Source organism: Helianthus annuus, chromosome 7 (genome assembly GCF_002127325.2).
Source record: "Helianthus annuus cultivar XRQ/B chromosome 7, HanXRQr2.0-SUNRISE, whole genome shotgun sequence".
Taxonomy (NCBI): Eukaryota; Viridiplantae; Streptophyta; class Magnoliopsida; order Asterales; family Asteraceae; genus Helianthus; species Helianthus annuus.
In genome coordinates, this window is record NC_035439.2 from 102064754 (window position 1) to 102089153 (window position 24400).

The 24400-nt window shown below is 37.1% G+C and overlaps 1 protein-coding gene and 1 pseudogene across 1 annotated transcript; both read left to right on the forward strand.

Moving 5' to 3' along the window:
• The first annotated feature begins 11392 nt into the window (after positions 1–11392).
• Positions 11393–13982, forward strand: LOC110869041 (cytochrome c oxidase subunit 6a, mitochondrial). Its single transcript, XM_022118340.2, has 4 exons — positions 11393–11559; positions 11868–11974; positions 12584–12626; positions 13686–13982. Exons 1-4 carry the CDS (start codon positions 11445–11447, stop codon positions 13721–13723), a joined length of 303 nt encoding a protein of 100 aa, XP_021974032.1. The 5' UTR covers positions 11393–11444; the 3' UTR covers positions 13724–13982.
• Positions 13983–14092: 110 nt separating this feature from the next.
• Positions 14093–17733, forward strand: LOC110869040 (annotated as a pseudogene).
• Positions 17734–24400: the final 6667 nt, after the last annotated feature.

A 24400-nucleotide genomic window follows, 5' to 3' on the forward strand; every position in this document is an offset into this window, starting at 1 on the left:
ATCATCACCAACAAGAGTGTACAGCAAATTCACACTCTCCGACTCTTTTGCATACGAGGACTCGATTGCAACAGTCTTAGCGGGTTTGGCAGGAGGATCACATAGAATATGATTCTCAAGAGGTATGTCCTCTTCTTTGATTACCACATCAGACTTTGCTGAGTTAGTATCATCGGATTCATCATCAGAAGAATCAGCATCCTCAATAATCACTGGAGGATCCTGATTAGGTTCAGCAGAAGACACACATGTATCTGCTGACACATCTGAATCTGATGATACTTCTTTCTTTTATCCAAGTCCTGTTGCAAATTCTTAACGTCTAAAGGAACAGATGGTTCAAAGTAAGTTCTATCTTCCTCATCAGGCATGGCATCATAATTATGTCTCACAGGTGGTGGACATTTCTTGTATCCAATGCATGTGACATCCCATTTCTCTTTCTGAACATCAATGATGTGATCCAACACATAGCTAGAACTTAAATAACTATCTAACTTAAGCTGGATCGCCTCACTTTCAGTTTTAACACAAGCCATCTCTTTTTGCATTATCTCAAGGCGAGTGATATACAAATTTATGTCAGTTTGTTTTCTGGAAACCATTTTTGTTAGCTCGGTTTTATCTTTCTTTAATTTTTCGATTACCGATTTAAACTCCTTTTCATGGTTTTCATAAAACATGTTGGCTTCTGTGCACTTAGAAAGATCCACGGTCAACTTTTGGTTGTGGATGAATGTCACATCATACTTGACATGCAAAGCCTCATGTTTGCTTTGCAACTCACACCACTTAGCATTCAACGAAACATGTTTGTCTTGCAAGTCAAACAAACTAGCTTTTAAAGCATCATGTTTGCTTCCAAATCAGCACATTTACCACTTAATCTAGCACAATTATCACAATTAATAGCAGTAGGTTCATCGACACATACCTGACTTGATGAACTGTCGACATTAGCCATAAAGGCTTAATGGAGAGAAGAAGAAGAAGAATAAGCAGCTTGATCCACCAATATAGATCTTCTATGAGTTCCTGCTGCAGCTTCTTCCAATAGCTCATCAATATCTGCATCAACTGACGCACTTGAGGTGTCATCCAAATGATCATCGCCTGAACTTGAGGATTCTTCATCTGAGCTTCTATTGTAGCCAGAACTGTCTTCGTCTTCAGAAGATACATCACCATTGGTAGAAGATTCTCCACCACTGTCATGCTTAAGATCCTTGACAACCTCAGCAAAACACGCTGTTCCATTAGGAGCATCATTTCCCAACTAAATTGACCAATCACAACCTTCATCTACTTGAACCACAAGAGCCTGGTTGGCATTTGATGGTCCCGCTTGACTTGGGTTGTTGACAGGTATCAACGTATGCTCATTGTTCCTGTTCTGATTCTACTGGTTGCCTTGATTTCTGAACGGATTCTGGTTCCCATGCTGAGCTGGCTTTGTACATTCCCTTTTAAAATGACCCCGTTCACCGCAGTTGAAGCACTTGACAGCCTGCTTATCGAACCCATACTTGGTGTCTTTCTTGCTTTCCAAGCTAGTTCTGCCCGTTCTCTCCATGAAATCCTTTGCCCGCCTTACAGCACTTGCAAAGGCCCATTTGATGTCCATCAAATCCATCTCCTCTTTATCAATCTGCTGATAGTCTTCTTGTGTCAGATTAATGTTCCCAATCTGACCTTCTACTAACCCACAATAGGCGCTCACCAAAGTGTTTAGTAGCTCCATATGTTCCTTTGCTACTTCCACACTGACTTTCGAAAAGCTTGAAGTGTCGAGCCGTACTGTATTTTGCTTAGATGGCTGACCAGCAGATGATGTGCTTCCATAACAAGCTTGTTGTTGAGCAGGAAGTGGATTCCCATATAGATCAGTTGCTACGGTAGATGGCCGATAGACTTGTTGTTGTGGAGCTAGCTGTAGAGGATTTCCATACAAGTCTGTTGTTGGAGCTGGCTTGACCGGAACTTGTATCGGATTGCCATATAAATCTGTGCTTGTGACAAATGCCGTTTGAAGAGGAGCATGAGAGACTGGTCTTGTAGAAGAGGTGCTGGAAGTTCCATAATACATATCAGGATTCTGTGGTACTGGAACCCTTTTTACCTTTAGGGTTTCTTCCTGATCTTTGTTTTCCAAGAGCTGCACGAAGTCATTGATGTTTGTTGTAGCCAATACTCCATTGTACTTCAGAATCTCCAAGAAACTATTCCATTGAGGTGGCAACGCATCTGCAAACTTTTTCACTACCTCTGCTGGAGTTGTTACTACCCCAAAATTACCCAATTCAGTAAGCAAATGATAGAACCGACTTGTCATATCTCCCAAAGATTCCTTTTCCATACACGTGAAGCCATCAAATTTTTTCTTGAGTAAGTCGTGTCGCAATTGGCGTGTTGCTTCATTTCCTACCCCTCTTGTCTTCAATCCATCCCATAATTTCTTTGTCGTCTTGAAGCTGACAAATTGATGGTAAATATCCTTGCTTAATGCCTGAGTAAGAATGGCATATGCCTTCTTTTCCAAATCATATGTCTTTTTCTAATCTTCAGGAAGATCGGCAAATGTAGCCGCAGTTGAAGCGGCAACCTCTATAGCTTGATCGAAATCTGTGGTGAAACGTAGCCACAATTCTGTATTTTGCCCAAGGACGTATGTATAGAATCTATCAACCCATCCCAGATATTCGTTTAAGTGCATCAACTTTGGAGGCCGATTTAAACTTCCGGTTTCGCTCTCGCTTTAGAGAATGCTTTGAATACTTGGGGTTTGGTTTGATACGAATGCCCATTGACCGGTAGAAATTGCATTAGCTTGCGAAGATACCTGTACGGGAGACTCGGCCCACGAAGGAGACAAACCCGTACTTCTATACTTTCCTTCATCTATAGACGGAGTACCCCACCAACTTGGATTCATTTTAAATGCTTATTGATGAATACCTAGACAAAACACTTGAAACAAACAATTAAACCTTTTATGTAAACCTTCTGTTTAAAACTGAACAATAATCACGATGAAACACGTTCCACGAAACAGACTTTGATACTTTGGAGTTGACGAAACACTTTTATCTGATTCAAACGACGAAACACTTATACTTATGTAATCAGATATGTCAACAAAACAGGCCCTCGATGAAACAGAATTTTTCTGTTGGGCTCCCAGATTGACGAAACAGACCAAGTTAATCTAAAGGCCCAATGACGAAACCGGATAAGATATTGGACGACGAAACGAGTTTTTCTTTTTGGGCTCCCAGTCAACGAAATAGCCCCAAATATTATCGACGAAACAGGCTCTAACACCTTGGTGACGAAACAAAAAAAAAATATCCTTTGGGCTCCTAAACGACGAAACAACCCAATCCTAGCCCAAAGTTCTACGAAACAAGTTGGGCCCAAAGTATGGACGAAACAGATTAAGCCCAAGGATGTCGACGAAACACAAACTTGTTTCGTCGAGAATGCTGATGACGAAATAGAATTTTGTTTCGTTGATGTGCGTTTCATCGAAAAAGCAGCAGGAGTTGGTGAAAAGTTGGTGTGACTTTTTGGTTTAATCTTATCCTAACTGACATTGCAGACACTACTTTCGGCTACACCATCCTCATTTCACCAACCAAGGTATGGCAAACAATATTTTAATCTTTTCACAATTTTCAAAACACTAACAACTTTGACAAATACTTGACCAAGATCAAAAAGTGTAAAACTTGAAGAATAGCTTTGAAAATATGAAGAACACCTCAGAAACTTTGAAATTTCTGGTAAACCGACAACTTTCCGAAACACGATTTTGCTCAAAACTTCACTAAAAACCAAGGTTTAACATGTGAACATGAAGAAAAGGATGGTTTTTATAAGAACTTTCAGCAAAACATTAAGATTTTCGAAGCTTTAAACAGAATTTTTCAGAAAAACTAAACTTCAAAAACCCGAAACACACCCGAAAACACTCGGTTTTAACAAGGAGAAGAGCCAAGGCTCTGATACCACTTGTAGGTCCGGCTAGGGGAGGATCTAGTCACCTAATCCTTGTGTACAAACTAACCCAGTTGTGCGGAATCCAACCGAGATAGCAAACCGAGATCGAACATAACAAAGGTAAACACGAGATACAAGACACGAAGATTCAATGATTAACACCCTTGTATTAATACTTGAAAAACAGTTATAGCTCAATGTTTACAAATGCTCTCTGTAAACTCTCTCTAGTTCTCTCGTGTGTGTGTTCTATGTTTCCTATCTGTCTTCTGTCTATATATAGTCACAGAAACACAGCATCGACGAAATGGAATCGGCGAAACAAAACATTAGCGACGAAACAGAAGCAATAGCGACAAAACAGAATCAATGTCGACGAAACAGGCTTGTTTCGTCGACCCCTTCGTGTTTCGCCAACTTGGGCTTAGGCCCAAACAGTGAAGGCCCAGTTCTTGTGTTTCGTCGACTTTGTTTTGGCCCATAACTTGCTATCTTGTTATCTGTTCAAAGTTTGGCTCTAATCTTCGTGTATTGAACTTTGGAACGCACGACGGAGGAATGTCGTAACGTTAGACTTGAGCCGAATCCTTGTTGAACCGAACTGAGTTGCGTCCACATATCATATATCAACAGATCCTAACAAAACTTCAAAACACAAAGCTTTTGTTGCTCGAATTGAAGAAGATAGCGATGATGATAATGATTATTATGCAAAACGAATGCAGAAACACTTGAAAATGATGGCAGAAAGTGATAGTGAAGATGAAAAAGCTAAAAAGAAAATGAAAAAAATTAAAACTCCTGTCAGCAGTGATGATGAAGAAGCTCCAGTGATCAAAAGGAAAGTAAAAGAAGGTCCATCTTTCAAAATTGATGAAGAAGCTGATGCAAGAAAGATTCCAGTGAATTGTGAAAATTGTGAGATTATAAAAAAGAAAAATAGTGAATTAATTAACAACATGAACAAATTGAAGGAATCTTACGATGTTCTGAACAAAGCCATGAATATGTACAATGAAACAAGCGATGAACAAGCAACAGCAATGAAAACACTTCAAGGAGCTTTCATGACAAAGCAAAAAGTCGTGAACAATTACATCGAGAAGTGTGCTATTCTGGAACAAAAACTGGAAACTCAAAGAATTGAAACAGAAAGAGTTAATCGATTGTTAAAAAGTTACTCATGTACTTCTTATGTCATTGACAGGATTTATCCAACTGTTGAAGGCATGAAGGCATTTGAGGATGAAGAAGTAACTGAAGAACAGAAGGTTTCTGAAGAAAAGACTCCTGAAAAGAAGAAAGAAAAGAAGAAGGATACTAAAGTAAAAACATCTGGTAAGAAACAAGGTGTCAGTTATAACAAGTGTCCACCCCCGCTTGAAAATGGATATTCTCCGAGAAATCCAAATTCAGAAAGAGTCGAAAAGGCAACAAATTTACAGTGGGAGTCAGAGTCTTTAGTTAACTTGCCAGAAAGTATTGATGTCACATTTACATCGTCTGACACTGATCAACAATCTCAATTGATGAAGAAAGTGGTGGATCATGTGTTAAATAACGATGAAATAGAGGAGTCAAAGTCGGAGTCTATGTCGGAGTCAAAGTCTGAGTCCAGCACTCCGAGTCAAACCGAAAAACAGGGCAAAAGAGTTTACAATAAAGAATTCCTGTTATCAAAATCTAATTTGAATGACGAAACATTCAAAGTTGCATACACTTTGAATAATCAGACAAATTATATTCTGATGAGAAATTTCCAATAAGAGGTGTTAAATCAGAAATGATAAAAAAGGTTTTCAAACTAACAGAAATTGATATTTCTGAAATAAAAGATGTAAATCTTAATGATAAACCTAAAAAATACACCTTAAGAGTTCAACAAAGAGAAAACAAGAAAAAAGGTTACAGTTCTGGTTCTGGGTATCGAAAGAAACCAAACCATAATGGTAATTTCAAAAACAAAGGATTGGGATTTATTCCACCAGAAATCATAAAAATGAAAAATATGTTCGAGATTTTAAATCAAAGATGGTTTTTGTTTCAGGAACATCTTCTGAGGAAGAAAAAGAAAAATTGTTCAGAAAGCAGTCGAACAGAGATTTCCTTGCGAAGAAGCAAGAAGAATTGCAGAATGTTGATCAGAGGAAGGAAACTCGAACCTGTTTTAAATGTGGAAAAATTGGACATATTGCCATGAAATGTTCACAGGCAAAACAAATCAAACAGGGAGTTTCGAAACTGAAAGAAAAAGTGTTTGAGTTTGAACCACCAATTGAGAGAACAAAACTTTTCAAAAATTCAAAATTTTAAATTGGTGAATGTTCGAACAGGTTTTACAAAAGAAGTGCAAATCTTGACAATCAAAAGTGGGTTGTTAAGAAATCTGATGATGGGTCTAGCAATGATCCTGATATGTCAAAATCAGAAGAGCTATCTTCTGGCGATGAATCTGATTCCACAAAGTCAGATGAGCCATAGGTTGAAGAAAAAGGTGAAAAATCAGTGCCGACTGTGGATGATGTGAATTTTCCACCACTTCGGGCTGAAAATTTTAAGAAGAAAATTGGTAAAATTGAAATTTCAAACCAATTTTATTCTGATAAAAAGGTTTTTGATGTTGAAAAGGCCTTTAACCCCAAAGTGAAGCACATTTTCGGGAAAATGATTGATTGGAAGGCAAAAGGGGTTAAGGAATTTTATGAGAAGAAAATGAATGGTAAGAAACCGAGTGTTGGTAACTCGGTATCACCCAAGGCTGGTCAGGCTTGGGTGGATATATTCTTTGATTAAAAAACCTGAATTGCCGGAGCTCCCAAGTTGGTAAGAGTGGACCAGGAATCGGCATCATTATTTGTATCAGGTTTGATTGTGTATACATACAAGTGGTAATTGGTTTGACCTACAAGTGGTAAATCGGGGAGATTAAGTTGTACTTGATTTTCTACAAATGATAACTATTGATGAAAATTAAAAATTGAACAAGGTGATGAATTGAACCCCGAACCTACAAGTGGTAAAATCAACAAAATTTATTTTTTGGAAAAACCATTTTGATTAAAACAAACTTAAGTGTTTTGAAATCATAATGGGAAAATAGTTTGTTGTAAGGGGGAGTTCTGATTTTTTATGCCAAGTGAATGGAGAATTGAAGCGATTCACATCAGGTTGTCAGTTTCTTGTATAGTTTGTTTTCAAATTTTTTTAATGTGTTTGCATTTTAGGGGGAGTAAAAATTTCATAAAATCCAAAAACATTAGAAAATTTAACAAAGCCAAAAACATGATAAAATTCAAAATTGAGTTTTGTTGTGAAAAGAGGAAATGATAGTACATCAGTGGACTATCACAACACGCTAAAGAATTGGAAAATCAAATGTGATAAACAATTTCACTGTGGATATGCCAGTAGGTTTTTATACATTCAGTAGATTGTTTTTGAGATATAAACATAAATTCAAAACTTACTTATTTCGTGGGGAACATTTCTTGGATATATGGGTAACCCCCGAAATCTTGTTTGAAAGGTCCCTTTTTCTGAGATAGTAGGTCTTTATACTCAGTGATATCTGGGGTATTATTCCGGGACTTCTGATTTTGTGGAAGCAATGGCCTAGTCCCTGTATAATACTTTCTGCTTGCTTGAAATATAGCGCTGCCCTCAGTACAAAAATGATGAAACATTGAAAAATGCTAATCATGTGTTGTTGAAGAAAAGATTCTCTAAAGGGAACACACCAAAAGACGAGCCGTCATCTCTTCGCTGAACGGCAGTTCTGACCTGAACTCTCACGGTTTCACATTTAACCCTTTTACAGATATCATCTAGGTATACTCACCTGTAAGACTGAATATTGGGATCCGGATACGAGAGTATATTCAAGTGGTGGGACACGCGAATAAGTTTAAGTGCTTAAAACACTAATCTCGTATCTCGAAAGAATTGAACTTTGTGTGAAAATTTAAGTGGACCAGTATACTGACAATCTAAGTGAATTATTTAGAACTTAAAATGTTTAAAGCTTAACGGTGTTAGTGATTTGTCTCATAAACTGATATGATCCTCTTACACAAACTCACAAAAATATTGTTTGTAAATATTTCTTTACTTCATTTCTTTATAAAAATCCAAAAAGATTTTCAGTGTGTTTTAGCATAATTTTTGAAAAATTTCAAAAAGATTTTCGACAACTGATGTTGAAGAGCTGATTTTCAAAATTTCCAAGTGCTAAACATGATGAACATTTTGTGAAGGGGAGTTTGTGTGTGTGTGCTTACAAGTGGTGATCAGAAGATTTTAATTGTTAATTGTTACCTGCAAGTGATATAAATTTGTCAAATTATAAATTCGTGAAATTTACTTTTAGGTAGAGTATGTGCAGGTTAGCCAGGTTTCGATACCTGAGGATTCTGCGTTTAAAGAAAGCCAGGTTTCGATCCTGAGCAGAGTGTAAACCAGGTCATGATCCGGACTGTGATCCCAGCTTATCGAAAGGGGGAGTCTGTAGATGTTAAGAGCCAGGTTATGATTCTGGAAGCCTGATATTCACGCAAGCTGCTAATACTGATGAACTTAAGGAATCAAGAAATTTGATCAAGAGAATGAGAAAGCTTGAGAGCCAGATTGCGATCCTGATTCATTGAAGATCAACATCAGAGAAAAGATTATTTGTTCGAGGGGAGGCTGTTGGTGCTGAAAGAGAAGAGAAGAGAGAGATTTGAGGATGCTTTACAGTGTTATATATTTCAAAAGAGTTCAAGAGGACTGATAAAGATTGAAGATGTTGAAGACTCGACACTTAAGACTCGTCAACATTCGAGGGGGAGTCTGTTAGTGCATGCGTCTGTCGACTTCGTCTTGTATCGAGTCTTGTACTAAGAATGTTAGATCAGGGCACGTAGTTCGAGAATATAAGTAATTTCGCATGAGAGGGTAATTCCGCTTGAAAGTATTGTGCATGTAATTCTGTGCGGAATTAATTCCGCTTGGAATCTAATTTCGTTTGGACCTGTTCAAGCGGAATTAGTTCACTATAAATACCCTTCAAACGAAATCAGTTGTAACTTTCCGGCTTGGTGTAACGAAGTGCTGCCGAAGTGTCGTCTCGCTGTAACTTGTTGTCAAATCAATCAAATCGACAGTTAAAGTGTATTTCTAGCTGAATTGAACTCATTACGTCTGTTTCCGCCTTTCGTTTTGAGCATAAACTCTTCTGATCGACTCGTTCGGGTCTGAAAACGATCCTACAAGTTTTTGGGCCAGTAGTCCATACAACAAATGTTGTAAAACATATTAGAAACAAACAGGTCTTTTATGCTAATCAATAAATGAAAAGTAAATGGTATAAGGCAAAATTGGTGGCACAAGTATTTCGCAAAGACCTAATATTGATTATGCGGAATCGTATTCTCCAGTGGTGGATACAATAGCTTTCCAATATTTAACTAGTCTGGTAATAATATTAAAGAGAGAATTGACATGCGTCTTTTGAATAATATTTATCACTTGATACTGAAAGTTTACATGAAAGTCTCTGGAGGATTTAAATTATCAAAATCATGTAAATAAAGTTCTCGAGAACAATATGATCGTTGTATACATATTCATATTTGAATACGACTGAACTCCTGATGAGTTACCTAAAGGTGAATTGAAATATCTTAACGATGTAATTCTTGTGCGCCAATAATGATACATAGAAAACTTGTACATGATGATTATGATATCTCAATAAATAGTGTACACGCATTGTACAATATGGATTTTGGAGATAAAAGCAACTAAGCAAGTGTTCATGACATTTTTGCATATAATATAGATATCTATGTGTTAAATGGGCAAATTTATGTAGCAAAACTTCTGAAGAGTGAAAGCACATGCATATTTGGATAAGATGGAATGAATTCCCTCATGGATTGATAATGCCAGAAGCATTGATGTCAAAACCTCAAGAACATATTAGATGAAGTTGACAAAATATGTATGGACTAAAATAGTCGGGTCGAGTGTTGTACAACTCAAGATATTCGCCTAAAAAGGGATATAAGTTTGATTAAATTAGCCATGTTTTATCAACATTCTACTTTTAAAAATTCACTATAATCGCAGTTTACAGTGATGACGTCTAGGCATCATCGAGAGAAACTGTCGAGCTTTTAGAGGGAGAATTTTTGAAAGACATTGGCACAGTCTAATTATTACTCGAACTGCAGTTCGAGTATATATATGTAATCATATTTTATCAATCCCTCAAGTACATCTTGAAGATGATGTTGGGATATTTTAGTATGGACATAGTTGAACCTTAAAGTATGTTAAAGGTTCTTAAGTCACTTGTTATAAGAAATGCCTATTATCATTTCCTATCGAAGTAGAGATTCTCATTCTAGAAGTACCATCGTTAAATGCATATGTGCATTAATATGTTTTGCAAGCTATGTATGGTTATAATATCTTTAACTTGAGCTTATTGTCATGATATAACCTTTGTCAAGCGAAAAGACATTGGAACGAGTTCAAAGAAATATTTCAGGTATAAACGATATTTGATTATAATTTACTAACCCATCAAAACAAGCTTGGTTAGTCTTGTAGATGCAGGAATGTAACAACAGACAATCGTGGACATATGATATTTCTTGAAAGGAGGCACCTAAAGTCTCGTTAGAAGATTATACAACGTTGCTCAACATAAATGACTGCACATTAAGGGAGATGGACACGCGTCATTGACTACAAAATATTTGATCAACTTTCAAGGAAGATGGACACGCGTCACTTAAATGAGACATGTTAAAATGAGGGGGAGACTTATTCAAGTTGCACTCTTTTTCCCTTACTAAGTTTTGTCCCATTTGGGTTTTCTTTGTAAGGTTTTTAACGAGACAACAAACCTGATCTAGATGTAACAGGGGGAGAAAATATGCCTTACAGGCTGCACTCTTTTTCCCTTAGCTATGGTTTTGTCCCACTGGGTTTTCCTGGCAAGGTTTTTAACGAGGCAGTATCTCCAAGCATAAGAAGTTGATAACCAAGAGGGGGTATTATAAATATATTATTATTATTATTTATTATGGTTATCAACACCTAAAATAGATTAGGCTTATTCTCCAAGTTACATCTCCTATGTATATATATATACAATTATACATCTTGTATTATATACATCTCAATCAATGAAATATTAGATCTCTTCTCTCTATTATTTTCTTGTTCTTTCTTTCCTATTAGGTCAGTTTCACAACAACCTTGTCTTTTTGAGTTTTCCTTCAATTTGTATGTTTAGTATGTTAAAATTATTATCCATGTATTTTAAGTATTAACTGAAAGTGTCTCGCACGCTTCTTGCACGTGCCCTACTTGAACCCATATTCTCTAGTTTCATCATCTTTCATTTCTCACAACACAAATTATATTCCCAGTCGGAAATATTCAACCTGTAACAGATGTCATCGGCGATTGTGAGATCTACTCTTCGTACGGCGGTCCGCGGCGGCCCTCGCTTTAATCCGGCTCCCAGAAGGTCATTTTCCGCCGGAGCATCGGCTGAAGAAGAAGCTCGTACTATCCCTTTTCTTTTCAGTCTATTTTCATTTATAGTTGAATATTTTTTTCGTCTTTTAAAATTTAGGTGGTATGAAACGCAGTTATTTGTACTAATTTTTTTTAATAATATTACGATCTGAGCGATACATTTGCTAGATTTATGGTTAATTTGTCTCAATTGTGAATTTTAGGGTTTGTGTTTGAGATTAGGTGAATTGATTATATTGTTATTGTGTGTGTTTTTTTTAACGTGGAGTTCAAATTTGTTTGAATTTGTGTTATATGTTGATATAAATGAGTACAAATTGTTTGTGTGTACACAGGTGAGGCGTCGAAATGGGAGAAAATTACTTATGTAGGAATCGTTGCTTGTTCGATTCTTGCGGTTGTTAACCTGTCAAAGGGTCATCCTCATTTTGAAGAACCTCCTGTAAGCTTCAATTTTTTTCTGTTGATTATATGTGTTTAAATTAGTCTGTTGTAGTAGATGATTATTGGTGTCTGTATTGCCAAATAAGCTGCAATGGTTGTATGGGTTTATAATGGGGAAAGCGCGCCGAAGCAATAGGGTTTAAAAATGAGGCGCAAGACTTAAAAGTGCACTAGTTTTTGTACGAGGCACGATCTATGTTTTTGTACGAGGCGCAATCTATTTATATACATTTGGCATAAATAAGTTTTATATATGGTTTAATCTATATTTAAAATCTAAAAAGCTATATGTACCACTTCTTGATGCACAAACCTCCCCCCCCCCCCCCCCCCCCCCCCCCGGTCCCCCGAAACGCACCCCTCAAGACTGCGCCTCATGCCGATTTTCTGTGCGTGTTTTGCGCCTCAAGTGTGCTTTGTAAGCGTCCCTCGCTTTTTGTAGTTTGAAGTGCAAGCTTATATGCGACTTAGGTTGTCTTGAGCCTAGGTGTGTCGCGTGCTTTTTTAAACCAACACTGGTTGACATTTGCTCTATGACACTAATTCCACTGTCAGACGCCTTGTTTTTTGTTTTCATTATGTTCTTATGTTATGTGTACGTTTGTAGGCGTATCCATACTTGCACATTCGGAACAAGGAGTTTCCATGGGGTAAGCTTTTTGTAACCTAACTACAGATATACGGTGTAGTTGTTCACTGCATTCTTACTTTATTTTAGTTAAATCTTTTTTTCCCAAGTCAAGTGGTGTTATATTTTATTTGAATATCATGTTATTAGCACCTTGGTTTAAAAAAGCACGCTTAAGCGCAAAGCGACCCTAGGCGCAAAGAGCAGCGCCTTGTGTGGCATAAAGCGAGCTCTGTACAAAAAGCGAGCTTTTTTTGGAAAATAAACCTAGGCGCAAAAGCCCTCTGCTTTTGCGATTTGCGCTTTGATTTTAGACCTTGTTGCTTTTTTGCGCTTAGCACTTTTTTAAACCAAGATTAGCACTTAGCTTCAGGGGCCTTAGTGACATTTGGTGAACATGGTTGAACCTTTATTGACCAGTTTGTGTTTTGAGGGGTAGGCTGAAGTTGTCTTGGTTTTACTTCTGCGTGTATCTTGGTGTTCTCTTGTGCTCTAGAGTTTCTTGGTGTATACTATAGTATGAGTATGAAAATTAATGATGTCATGTGGTGCAATACGTGCCTTATTCAGAGTATAGAACTGTAATGTGATACAATTTTCTTTTTCTAGATTTTCTAGATGGATTTTTTTATTGTATTTTATTTTTAAATGGATCTAAACATTACAACACAAGCTGCCATGAAATAATGGGTTCAGGTTGATTCAGGTCATATTTTAGCATGTGTAAATTGGGCGAGTTAGGTTGACCCGCTAAACATTTTTCAAACAAAATAAGTAACTAATTTGTTAATCGTGATCGTAAAAAGTATAGTATTACGATGAGTATCTAGATCCTTGAATTAAACGATATAGGAGTTGATATGAATAAAAAATTTGACTTTGGACGATTTTGGATGCATTTGACCTATTTGACGAGTTTTCCTTTTAGTTACCCGTTTGAAATAAAAAGAAACAACCCAAGTCATCCATATATAATAAACGGGTTGAAATGGGCACCTCTTGCTGAAAGACAGTCAGTCATTCTAATGGTTACTACGTTGTAATGCTTTGAAATTATTAATCTCTACTGTTATTTTTGCAGGACCTGATGGGCTCTTTGAAATTAAGGAACACCACTGACGCCCTAGTTGGATTGGAACTTGTTCACGGGCATTCAAAATAATATATCATGCTTGTGTTCCATCCCATTTATTTTTGTTATAACTGGGGATTGTTTCTTTTTTCCATTTGTTTTTATTTTGCTTCTCACCGGCATCTAAGCCTAAAAATGAATTGATTCAAGACGATGTTTCATGTTTTCTTGCATCTAAGCCTAAAAAGAGCTTGTGCCTGTAAATTCGCTCGTTTAATAAACAAGTCTAAATCCTGAGCTTTACCTTATCAAGTTCAAGTAGGCTCGCAAGCTTGACCTCCTTGCTCTCGCTACTGAAGCCCTCACTCGAGAAGAAACCACACATGCGCAAGTCGCTGGTCTTATTAATGTGTCGAAGGAAATCGTATTTACCTCCGGCATGAAGCATTTTTACAAAGAGAAGAAAAACGTAATCACAACTCAATGGGAGCGCAAAATCGTTCTTGATTTCTGTTGGCCTTTACAACAGTTAATTTTGATCTGATGAATCTTCCGGTGAAATTGGACGGTTTGATTGATCTAATTGAGCTACGATCTTCAATTTGGAGTGACAGAGGCCTAATTACGGCGATGAGTGATGGCAATGAATATCCCCTTTTATATAGATGCTGCTGCACAGGCGTTAGGAAAGGTCCTAGTTAATGTGAACTAGTAAAATTTGCCGCGTGTTGTGGCGGAAATTTGGCCGGTGTTGATTTGGTTCATTATGGTACCAACACTCGTTACAATAACCGAAAGAGAACTTAAAAAACTAAAGTTATGATTTGCTCAAAAAGATAACGACACTTATTTTACATCGATCAAAAACTATAATATCTGTATCGGTACGGTACCAGCACTCGTATAGATTAAAGTCGTGATATGCGATTGTATTTAAGTTCTTTCTTGACATTACGATATAAATTGAACTTGAAAAAAGTTGTATCGAAATAACAGTAAAATGACGAACTGATATTTACAATGGTTTTGTTACACAAAAGTTGTTGGATGTAAGTCAAAAAATAATGTCATCTTTTACGTCCATCGAAAACCATAAAAACGAATACCGATACCGGTACCGGTATCGAAGTTGTTGGTCGATACAGACTTAGTTTGTCAATATACCATTATTTCAAATATAACTTCGTTTTAAATATAATTTATATGGGAATATCAAGAAATTTTTTAACATAAACAAGTATTTAGTTTAAAAAATAATAAAAATAACATATGAAAATTATAAGAAAAAAATAAAAATGTTGGATTAAATACGTACATTGTTTATACAATATACTGTATAAGATTAGTAATTAAAACTTATAGTAAAAAAAGAAATAAAGAAAAAGAAAGTCAAGACAAATATTAATTAAAACCTAAAAAAATAAAAAGAAATTCACGACAAATATTAATTAAAACCTAAAAAAATAAAAAGAAATTCACTGTTCATCAACTTTGTAAATGTTATATAGATAATGTTATATAGATAATAATAAGTGGAACATGAGCTTGATGTCATTGAGTGGGCATAAGATTTACGGTCTGAAGGGCGTGGGAGCTTTGTATATGAGTCATTGGCCTTGAACTAGGTTCAAGCCGCAGATGACCGAGGGTGGGCAGACCAGAGAATAAAAAGTGGTGTAGTGCCAAACTGCCAACACTGTTGGTGGTCGGAATGGGTGTTGCGTGCAAGATTGCAATGAAGGATATGAAATATGATGACAAAAAGGGTTAGAAAATTGAAAGATAGGCTGCTGAATGATACCAGGGATAAGCTTGATGGGGGGGGGGGGGGGGGGGGTTAATGGTATTACCGAAAGCCGGTATGAGGGTAATCTGAACTTGTCATTTGCATATGTTGAAGAGGAAAGCTTTTTGATGGGGTTGAAAACTTAAAAGAGGTGGCTGTGTCAAGTAGGAGTGCTTGTAGCAGTGCTCGTTTGGAGCCTTCTTATATGATAAGAGTATTGGGTGTGGATGAAGATAGGTGCATACTTCAATTGAGGACACGGGGTGGTCCGTTATACCACCCCACAACGCGTGAAACTTCAACGGGAATACCGCCGCCGCCGGTTATATAACGCGTGGAGCTATCACGGCGTTGAACCGAGCACGCGTTGAACATTTGAAAATTTCGACCGTTTGAACATTTGACCGTTTTAAAACGGTAAACAATCAATTAAAAAAAAAATTATCCATTTTATCTATTTATATATCTACATTTTAACCATTTTACACACACCACTCTACATATTTTATACCAATTTAAACCCATTTCACACAATTTTTATATCTTTCTCAAATGAAATTCCCTACGGATTCGACGTTTCCAATATCTAGCGATACCGATTCCGAGTCGTCTTCCGACAACGACACGCTAAACTATTTTGTGTCGGTGTATAACGAGCTTGATGCCGAGTCGTCCCGCCCAAAGAAGAAGATGGTCGACCGTGATCGTATACGTGCCAACGAAGTTTTGATGAACGATTATTTTGTAGAAAACCCGCTATACAATGCCGAAACGTTTAGAGATCGGTTTCGTTTACCCAAAGAATTATTTTTAAAGATTGTTGGAGACATCGAAGCAAGCGAGGAATGGTTTCAAGAACGTTACGATGCGAGGGGCAAACCAAGTTTCACGCCGATACAAAAATGCACGTCCGCCATTCGCCAACTAGCCACAGGTAACCCACCCGATCAGTATGATGAATACCTAGCTATGTCTGAAAGAACTTCACGTGAATGTTTGCAATTTTTTTGCAATGCGGTAATTAAGTTGTATGCTAACGAGTTTTTACGTAAACCGACGAGCCACGACATCTCACGTATTTACGCCGCACACGAGGCTAGATGGCATTTTCCCGGGATGCTCGGTAGCATCGATTGTACACATATCGAGTGGAAAAATTGTCCAAGAGAGTTGCGAGGGGCGTATGTGAGGGGAGACATCAAAAGACCAACCATCATACTAGAAGCGGTGACGTCGAATGATTTATGGATTTGGCATTCGTATTCGGTGTTCCAGGTTCAAACAACGACATCAATGTGTTGCACACGTCGCCGTTGTTCCAAAGCGTAACGGATGGTACCGCACCTTCCTCTCCTTTCTATGTTAACGGTCGACATTACAGACGAGGCTTTTATCTTGTGGATGGTATCTACCCGTCTTGGTCTGTTTTTGTGAAAGCTCCCTCATTTCCTGTCGAGGCTAAAGAAAAGGCGTTCAAAAAATTGCAAGAATCGGCAAGAAAAGATGTTGAGAGGGCATTTGGTGTTTTAAAGGGTAGATGGGGTATACTACACCGACCGGTTCGTTCGATGACCAAGAAATCAATACATAGCATAGTGTATGCATGTATCATATTGCACAATATGCTGATCAAACACGACGGACGTGCAATATCCCCGGATTGGGTGCCGGATCCTCCTACACAAGTTCAAGTTCCACAAGATATCCATTTACAATTGCGTAACGAAGAAACTCACTTTCGGTTGAGATTCGATTTAATCGAACTAGTAGGTTCTCTAGGTTTGGAGTTTCCGGATTCGGACGAGGAGTAGTTTTTTTTTTAAATTGTATGTTTCTAGTATGTTAAATTGAAGTAGTATGAATGAAATTTTTAATTTTAGTGTTTTATTGTTAATTTCTAATTTAAAATAAAAAAATTAAAAAAAATTAGTGAAATTTATAATTTTAAAATGAAAATTAAAAAAAGTTTGGGAGTGATAGAATTCCATCACTAGTGATTCCACCCCTCCTACATTTCTATCACTAGTGATAGAAATTTGGTTGATGACATGGCATGTTTTTATTGGATAGTTGGAGTGATAGAAACTATCACTAGTGAACCACCCCTCCTCCCCTTAGGTTTAGGATCAGGAGGTTTACCACTGAGGATGAGATAGATAAAGTGGTTGAGCTAACGGTTAATCAGGTCGAGAAGTCGAAGGAAATGAGCCCCCTTTATGAAATGTTGAGGAAGAGCTCAATATCAAAGATATACTATGGTCTCAACACTAGTTCGATTCGAGTATATCGAAGAGATGCAGGCTTGTACTAACCGGGTATACCTTTATTTACTATGTTGTAATCCTGAGATGAAAATAGTTTGGTTTTGGGTTTCCTACTTGTCATATATAACCTGTTAAACAAAACGGGTCGTGCTCTAGTTGGTTTGCTTAACTCGTTTCATTAAACAGACATGTTAAGTCATCTAAAAGAACAGGTTGACCTGCCAACCCTGTTTAACACATATATCACAGCCCTCTAACCTGTTTAACACTTTATGACAACCCTACCCATTTAAACATGTTTACAACTTGATTACAACCAACCAACATGTTTTGACCTGTTTAGATAAATGGTTTTGACAGGTTGTGTTCTAGTTGCATGATTCTAAGTGTGTCCGCTTTAGGGTGGATGTCTTTGGCACGAATAAAAATACGGGTCATGTCCAATTTGTCTAACATGCCATTTCCTTTACCACTAACGATGAAACTATTGGCACTATTACCAACCACATACCCAATGCAATCAAAGACTCCCCCTATCACACTGTACCCATATACATTCCACGAACCTAATTCGGACCAACCCCCACTCATATCTTAACAATTCTTCAACAGAACTATCCCTTTGAATCCAAAATCTTTGTTACATTTCAAGTAATCAACCCGGTTATCATTCCATGGAGTCGACCAATCCAACTTGTTCCTAACTTTTCACCGAAAGACCCGTTTGATTCAAATATTAGACCTGACCCATGATAGGATACAAAAGGAACAACATTTTTTAGGAGTCTAGGTACCAATCAACTCTTTTGCAGATTTAACCCAATGTAAACGCAAAGAAGTAGACTAGTTGGTCAAGTTTTGATTATCACACATAGTGTAATGTTCACCCTATTCTTTCAAAACTTGTGTTTTTGAACCCATCATGTATCACCTTCCTATGAAATTGCCATGGGATTCCAAAAAAGAGGTGAAAAACATCCAAAATATACCACTTCACACCATATCTCGGCCCTATACTTTGATCCTATTGAAAACTCCACCAAGTACCTTTTATCAGCTATGATCGTATCACACATCCTCAACCACACAGGTTGATATGGATCGAGATAATCCACTGTTTTCAATCCTAGATTCTCAACCGTGGCCAAGGCCACGACCTTTTCACAACTACCCCCATCAATCATTACATCACATACCTTGCCTTTGGCGATGCACTTGGTTCGGAAGAGACTATTCTAAAGCATCATCATCGTTGGTATCCTTAGGAGAGACGCTAAGCATCCTCTGGATGACTAAGGCCTCAGCACGATCGGGACAAACAACTCATCAGCGAAAACCACTTCTTCACCATCTGCAAGCTTCTCGTATTCATCAAAAGCTAGTAGCGTGTCATCCACAAGAGTTATCAACTGTTTATTGGAGTATTCCTTAGAATAGTGAGTAATCTCGTTACGTTGAAATCACATTACAACCCACCCAATGGTTGCGACTCTCTTGGCTAACAAGCCAATAGTACTAGTGGCTCGGTTGATGATCACCCGAGGGGTGGTAGTTATCGCGCATATTCCATTCGTAGGTATGACTGCTATCGCTTTAGTTTTCCTTTTTTTGTAGTTTCTCCACCTTATGTGCTAGCCTACACATATCTGTGTAGGTTGAGTATTTTTGCAGTTGTACCATATCCCAAAGTTTCAAAGCTGCGAGAAATATCGTGATCACATGTATCTCTTCTTCATCCACCACACACTGCATCCATAGACAAACAAATTAATAGGCGGTTGAACCATATGGTGATAATCGTGGAAAGATTCCCGCTGATGATTTGGTGAGAAAAACCTTTTGCTCCGTAAGCTCTTCATTTTGTACACGACTCAATCCAGGACATCATGTCTCTCTGTCATTGCCTCTTAACCTGCTCCTACCAAAGAGAAGCCTACCTTTTTAGCTTAATGGCCACCATATTGACCTTAAACTAATCAAGTACCTCTTTAAGGTCGAAGACCTGCTTATCTGTTTTGATCTAATCAATGAAGTCGTCAACTAGAATGCTTTTGTGAGAATATGGAGTTTCAGACCTAATCCTCATCTCATTCTTCGACCACCACGATGTTTGTAGCTGTCTATCTCGTATGCTGGATTCTGGTTCAGCTCTAACTCCCTGATTCTTTTTTACAGCCGTGTGATCTCGTCCTCACGTGGGTTGGGATGGGATCGATCCCCATGTTTTCTTCTTCGACGAGTCTAAGCAAAGTGGGTAACTTCTTTCACATCTAAGAATTTAATCACCATAGCTCTGATACCACTTGATGCAGATGTAGCACAAGCAAATAATAGTCAAGAAATCACAAATGATAACCAGATGATTTCAACTGAAGCTCCAATGCCGGATGCTTTGATCGAAAACTTTCAAATCAAATAATAATCAAGTCTGTGAACAATGTGAAACCGTAAAACCCTTTAAATAATGTAACACTAATGTATCAAAAGTAGGATACAAATCAACAAAAGACAATAAAAGATAATGATGAGATCTTGGATCTTAATCCAACCCTCAAAGAGCTGGATCCACCTTCTCAACATCTTCATCTTCAGTACAGTCCTCTTCCCTCGAATCGTCTTTTAGCCCATAATGCCAGCTGATCGGTTCCTCCTTCCAAGCTCCACCTGACCTAACTTGGCCCCTTGTAGTGTGCAAAATGGTTTGTCAAATTTGGAAAGAATGTTTTGCTTAACAATGTGGAGCAAATTTAGAAAGAATGTTTTGCTTAAAAATGGTTTGTCAAATTTGGAAAGAATGTTTTGCTCCACCTGACCTAACTTGGCCCCTTCCAAGCTCCACTCCTCTGGCTTGTCCCATCCGTCTCCCACCAGCCGATCTCGTCGGGCCTTATTCCTCTTTCCTCACACACACACATCTATACATACATACAACACACACACACACATATATATATATATATATATAGGGGAAGGTTCTATGCAGAACACTAAATATTGCGAGAACACGCAGAACATAATGAATCACTCATTTTTTCAATCCTAAAAACCTAAAAAGTAAATGAAAATGTTATAAATGTAAGATTTAGTGTTTCTCACATTAGAATTTAAAACAAAATATGAAAAATCTTCGTTTTTTAAATAACCTACACACATGTAGGTTATGTGTAGGCTAAATTACCTACATGTATGTAGACTATGTGTAGGGGAAAATATTTGATTTTTTTATGTATATATAATACACATATTAATGTAAGAAATATGAACCTTAAATCCCAAAATTTAGTGATTTAGAGTTGTTCTTTTTGTTCTCGCAATAATTAATGTTCTGTAATGATCCTTATCCTATATATATATATATATATATATATATATATATATGGTAAAGAGTATGGTACAAATATGGTTATCGTACATTACATACGCTATATTTTGAGCCGTACACGTGTCCTGATTCATTTTCGGTTCAATAAGGTTAGATCAGACAATTAACCTAATCATCAGAGGGCAAATTCGTCTCTTCATTCATTCAGCGAGGAGTTCGTTATACTATATCCCGGTAATTATTATTCAAATCAGTTTCAAATTTTCCATAATTCTCAATTGGCAGTTTTCGTTCTTCTTTGTTAGGGTTTCATTCAATTTGTTTATTTCGATGGATCCACAGAGTAGCATTGGACGAACAGAAGTTGATTTTGAAGAAAATCGACCGATCGGTGATCATGCTCAATTATCTGCTTATCAGAGAGTTTCGATTGAGGATGTTTTAAATCCGCGACCTGCAAATCCAATTCCAATTCCAATTTCAACTACAAGTGCTGCAAACGAGTTTTCTATTGGTAATTATGTTAATTCAGATATCTAAATTGTTCGTATATTTGTTTTTTGTTTAATCGTAACATTGTTGTAGCTGTTTTTGAAGTTTGAATGTTTGATTACACTATTGTATTTGAAAGCAACATGTATAAATTCGCATGTTATTACTCTTACAATTCGCATTTGATTTTATTTTTTTATTTTTTTGCTTTTTCGCATGTATTGTGTAATAAATCGCATATGTAATTCAGATTAATCAATATCATTATTTCGCATGCTTTGATCAGACAATTCGCATGTGTTTTTATGACGTTTATGTTTCTTATTTTGATTCATGTAGATGAAAGGGTTTACACTCCGGAGGTTCAGGCATCAGCTACACCTGTTGTTGGAATGCAATTTATCTCTATTGAACAAGCATATGCGTTTTATCAATCATATGCTAAGTTAGCTGGTTTTTCTATTCGGAAAGGTGGTGAAGTATATAGTGGTGGTATAATCAAAACTAAGTATTTTGTTTGTTCTAAAGAGGGACATAAGCCTTTGTGTATTGATGATCATTCGAAGTCAAAAAAGCAATTCAAAACAAGGAAGAGGGGGACTATTAGGACCGGATGCAAAGCTCAACTTATGATTTGCACTGTGGATGGTAGATTATATACAGTAAAGAGATTTGTTGATGGCCATAATCATAAGTTTGTATGTCAAAATGACATTCACATGCTCCTAGCTTACAGACAATTGTCAGATGTCCAGGAGGAGATGGTATGGGAACTTGGCACTTTAAACCTTGGTCCTGTCAAAGCTTTCCATATAATGAGGAAACGTTATGGTGGTTTTGAGAACGTTGGTGCCACGGTTAATGATTGCAAAAATTTTAGGAAGCGAATAAACAGCTATATAGGAGAATATGACGCTGACATGGTAATAAATAGGATGACTGACAAAACAAAGTATTTAGCTGATTATTCGTTTGAATACTCTGTTGATGATGGCAAACGGTTAACTGGTTTGTTCTGGGCTGATGGTTTATGCAAGCTTAACTATATTGAATTTGGGGATGTGATATCGTTCGATGCAACTTTCAAGACAAACAGGTAAGTGTTTCAAGACAAACATGTTTGTTACATATTTTCGCATGTTTGTTTGTTAATGCAATTTTAATATCGCATGTGTAGACAAACAGAGTGTGATGAATATATCGCATGCCATACTTCTGGTTTAACATGTGATTTTTAATAATTGCACATACTAAATGTTGTTTCGCATGTGTTGTTCAGGTACAAGATGGTGTTTGTTCCGTTCACTGTCATTAACAACCACTGTCGAAATGTAACAGTTTCAGCTGGGTTGCTGGCATCGGAGAGTATTGAATCATATAAATGGCTTCTGAATTCATTTTTAAAGTCATTTGGTCGGCAACCAAATGTCGTAGTGACGGATCAAGACCCTGCTATGAAACAGGCTATTGAGGAGGTTTTCCCTATTAGCAGACACAGATTGTGCATGTGGCACATAATGAAAAAAGTGGCAGATAAGGTATTTCATGCAATATTTTTGTCTTTTGTTAGGGTTATTTTTATTTTTAATTTTTTTTTTGTTATAGAATGATATAAAAAGCATTTATTGTTATAGATTGGACACGAGTTGTGCAATAATGATGAGTTTAAAAGGAGGATGTGCGACATTGTTTGGACTGATTCGATTTAGCCTGAAGAATTCGAGAGACAGTGGAAATTGGTGATGATTGAGTTCGGTCTCACTGAAAACAAATGGATTGATGATATGTTTGGAATGAGATCCATGTGGATTCCGGCTTTTTACCGGCATGAGCCAATGTCTGGTCTTATGAGAACAACTTCAAGATCAGAAAGTGAGAACCATTTTTTTTGCTAGGTTGCTAATTCACAACTCACACTCGTAGAGTTTATGAATCATTTTGATGGTGCAATGGATGTACAAAGGTTCAATCATAGAAAAAATGATCATATTTCAAGATGTACTGAGCCAGCTGATTGGAGTCAAACTACCTTGGAAAAAGATGCTGCTAAGATCTACACCAGGTCTATATTTTTTGATCAGCAAGTAGAGATACATGGAACAATTTCCGAATGTTTGCCGATGGGCACCAAAGTTGAAGGTCCACGTATCAGAATATTGTTGAAGGACTTTAAAGCACATGGAGATGGTTTATTGGAGGTATTTTACATGTTTTTTAGAGATGCGAATTTGTTTCATCACACATGCGATTTTAGTTTATTTATTTACATTATTTTTAGACATGCGAAATTGTTATGATTCACCTGCGATTTTAATTTTATTCACTTACATGATGGTTTAGACATGCGAAATTGTTATTTTTATATATGCGATTTTAAATTTTATTATTATTTTTTTTGGTTATTGCTAGGTGTGGTTCAAGAATCTTGAAAATGATGTAACTGCAGAGTGTAGCTGTTTGCGTTTTGAGCAGTATGGGCTGCTATGCAAACACATATATTTTCTTTTCAAGATGTTTGGTGTTAAAGAAATTCCAAACAAATATGTTATGAAGAGATGGACGAAGGATGTGGTGCCCAAAGAGTTAAATGTGAAGTACAATCTAAATATTGGTGGTAAGGATGTGCAAAACAAGGCTAAACGGATTGCTCGTGAAATCATTCACACAGGGGAGTATTTGGTTAGTAATTTGATTTCCGACCTTGATCAACTTGTCTTAGTGAGGGATCAAATGATGCAGCTTAAAGAGAGAGTTGATCAGAGTCGCATAACCAAGCAGCTTGATCCAAAATTTGACCGATTTTCAAAGTTGATTGGTTATCAACAACCAGTAACTAATGCTCCCCCTACTGTTCTTGTGC

Coding starts and splice junctions, on each gene's coding strand:
- LOC110869041 (XM_022118340.2), top strand. CDS start 11,445: ATGTCATCGGCGATTGTGAGATCTACTCTTCGTACGGCGGTCCGCGGC. Junction 11,560..11,867: donor ATCGGCTGAAGAAGAAGCTC/GTACTATCCCTT, acceptor GTGTGTACACAG/GTGAGGCGTCGAAATGGGAG. Junction 11,975..12,583: donor CTCATTTTGAAGAACCTCCT/GTAAGCTTCAAT, acceptor GTACGTTTGTAG/GCGTATCCATACTTGCACAT.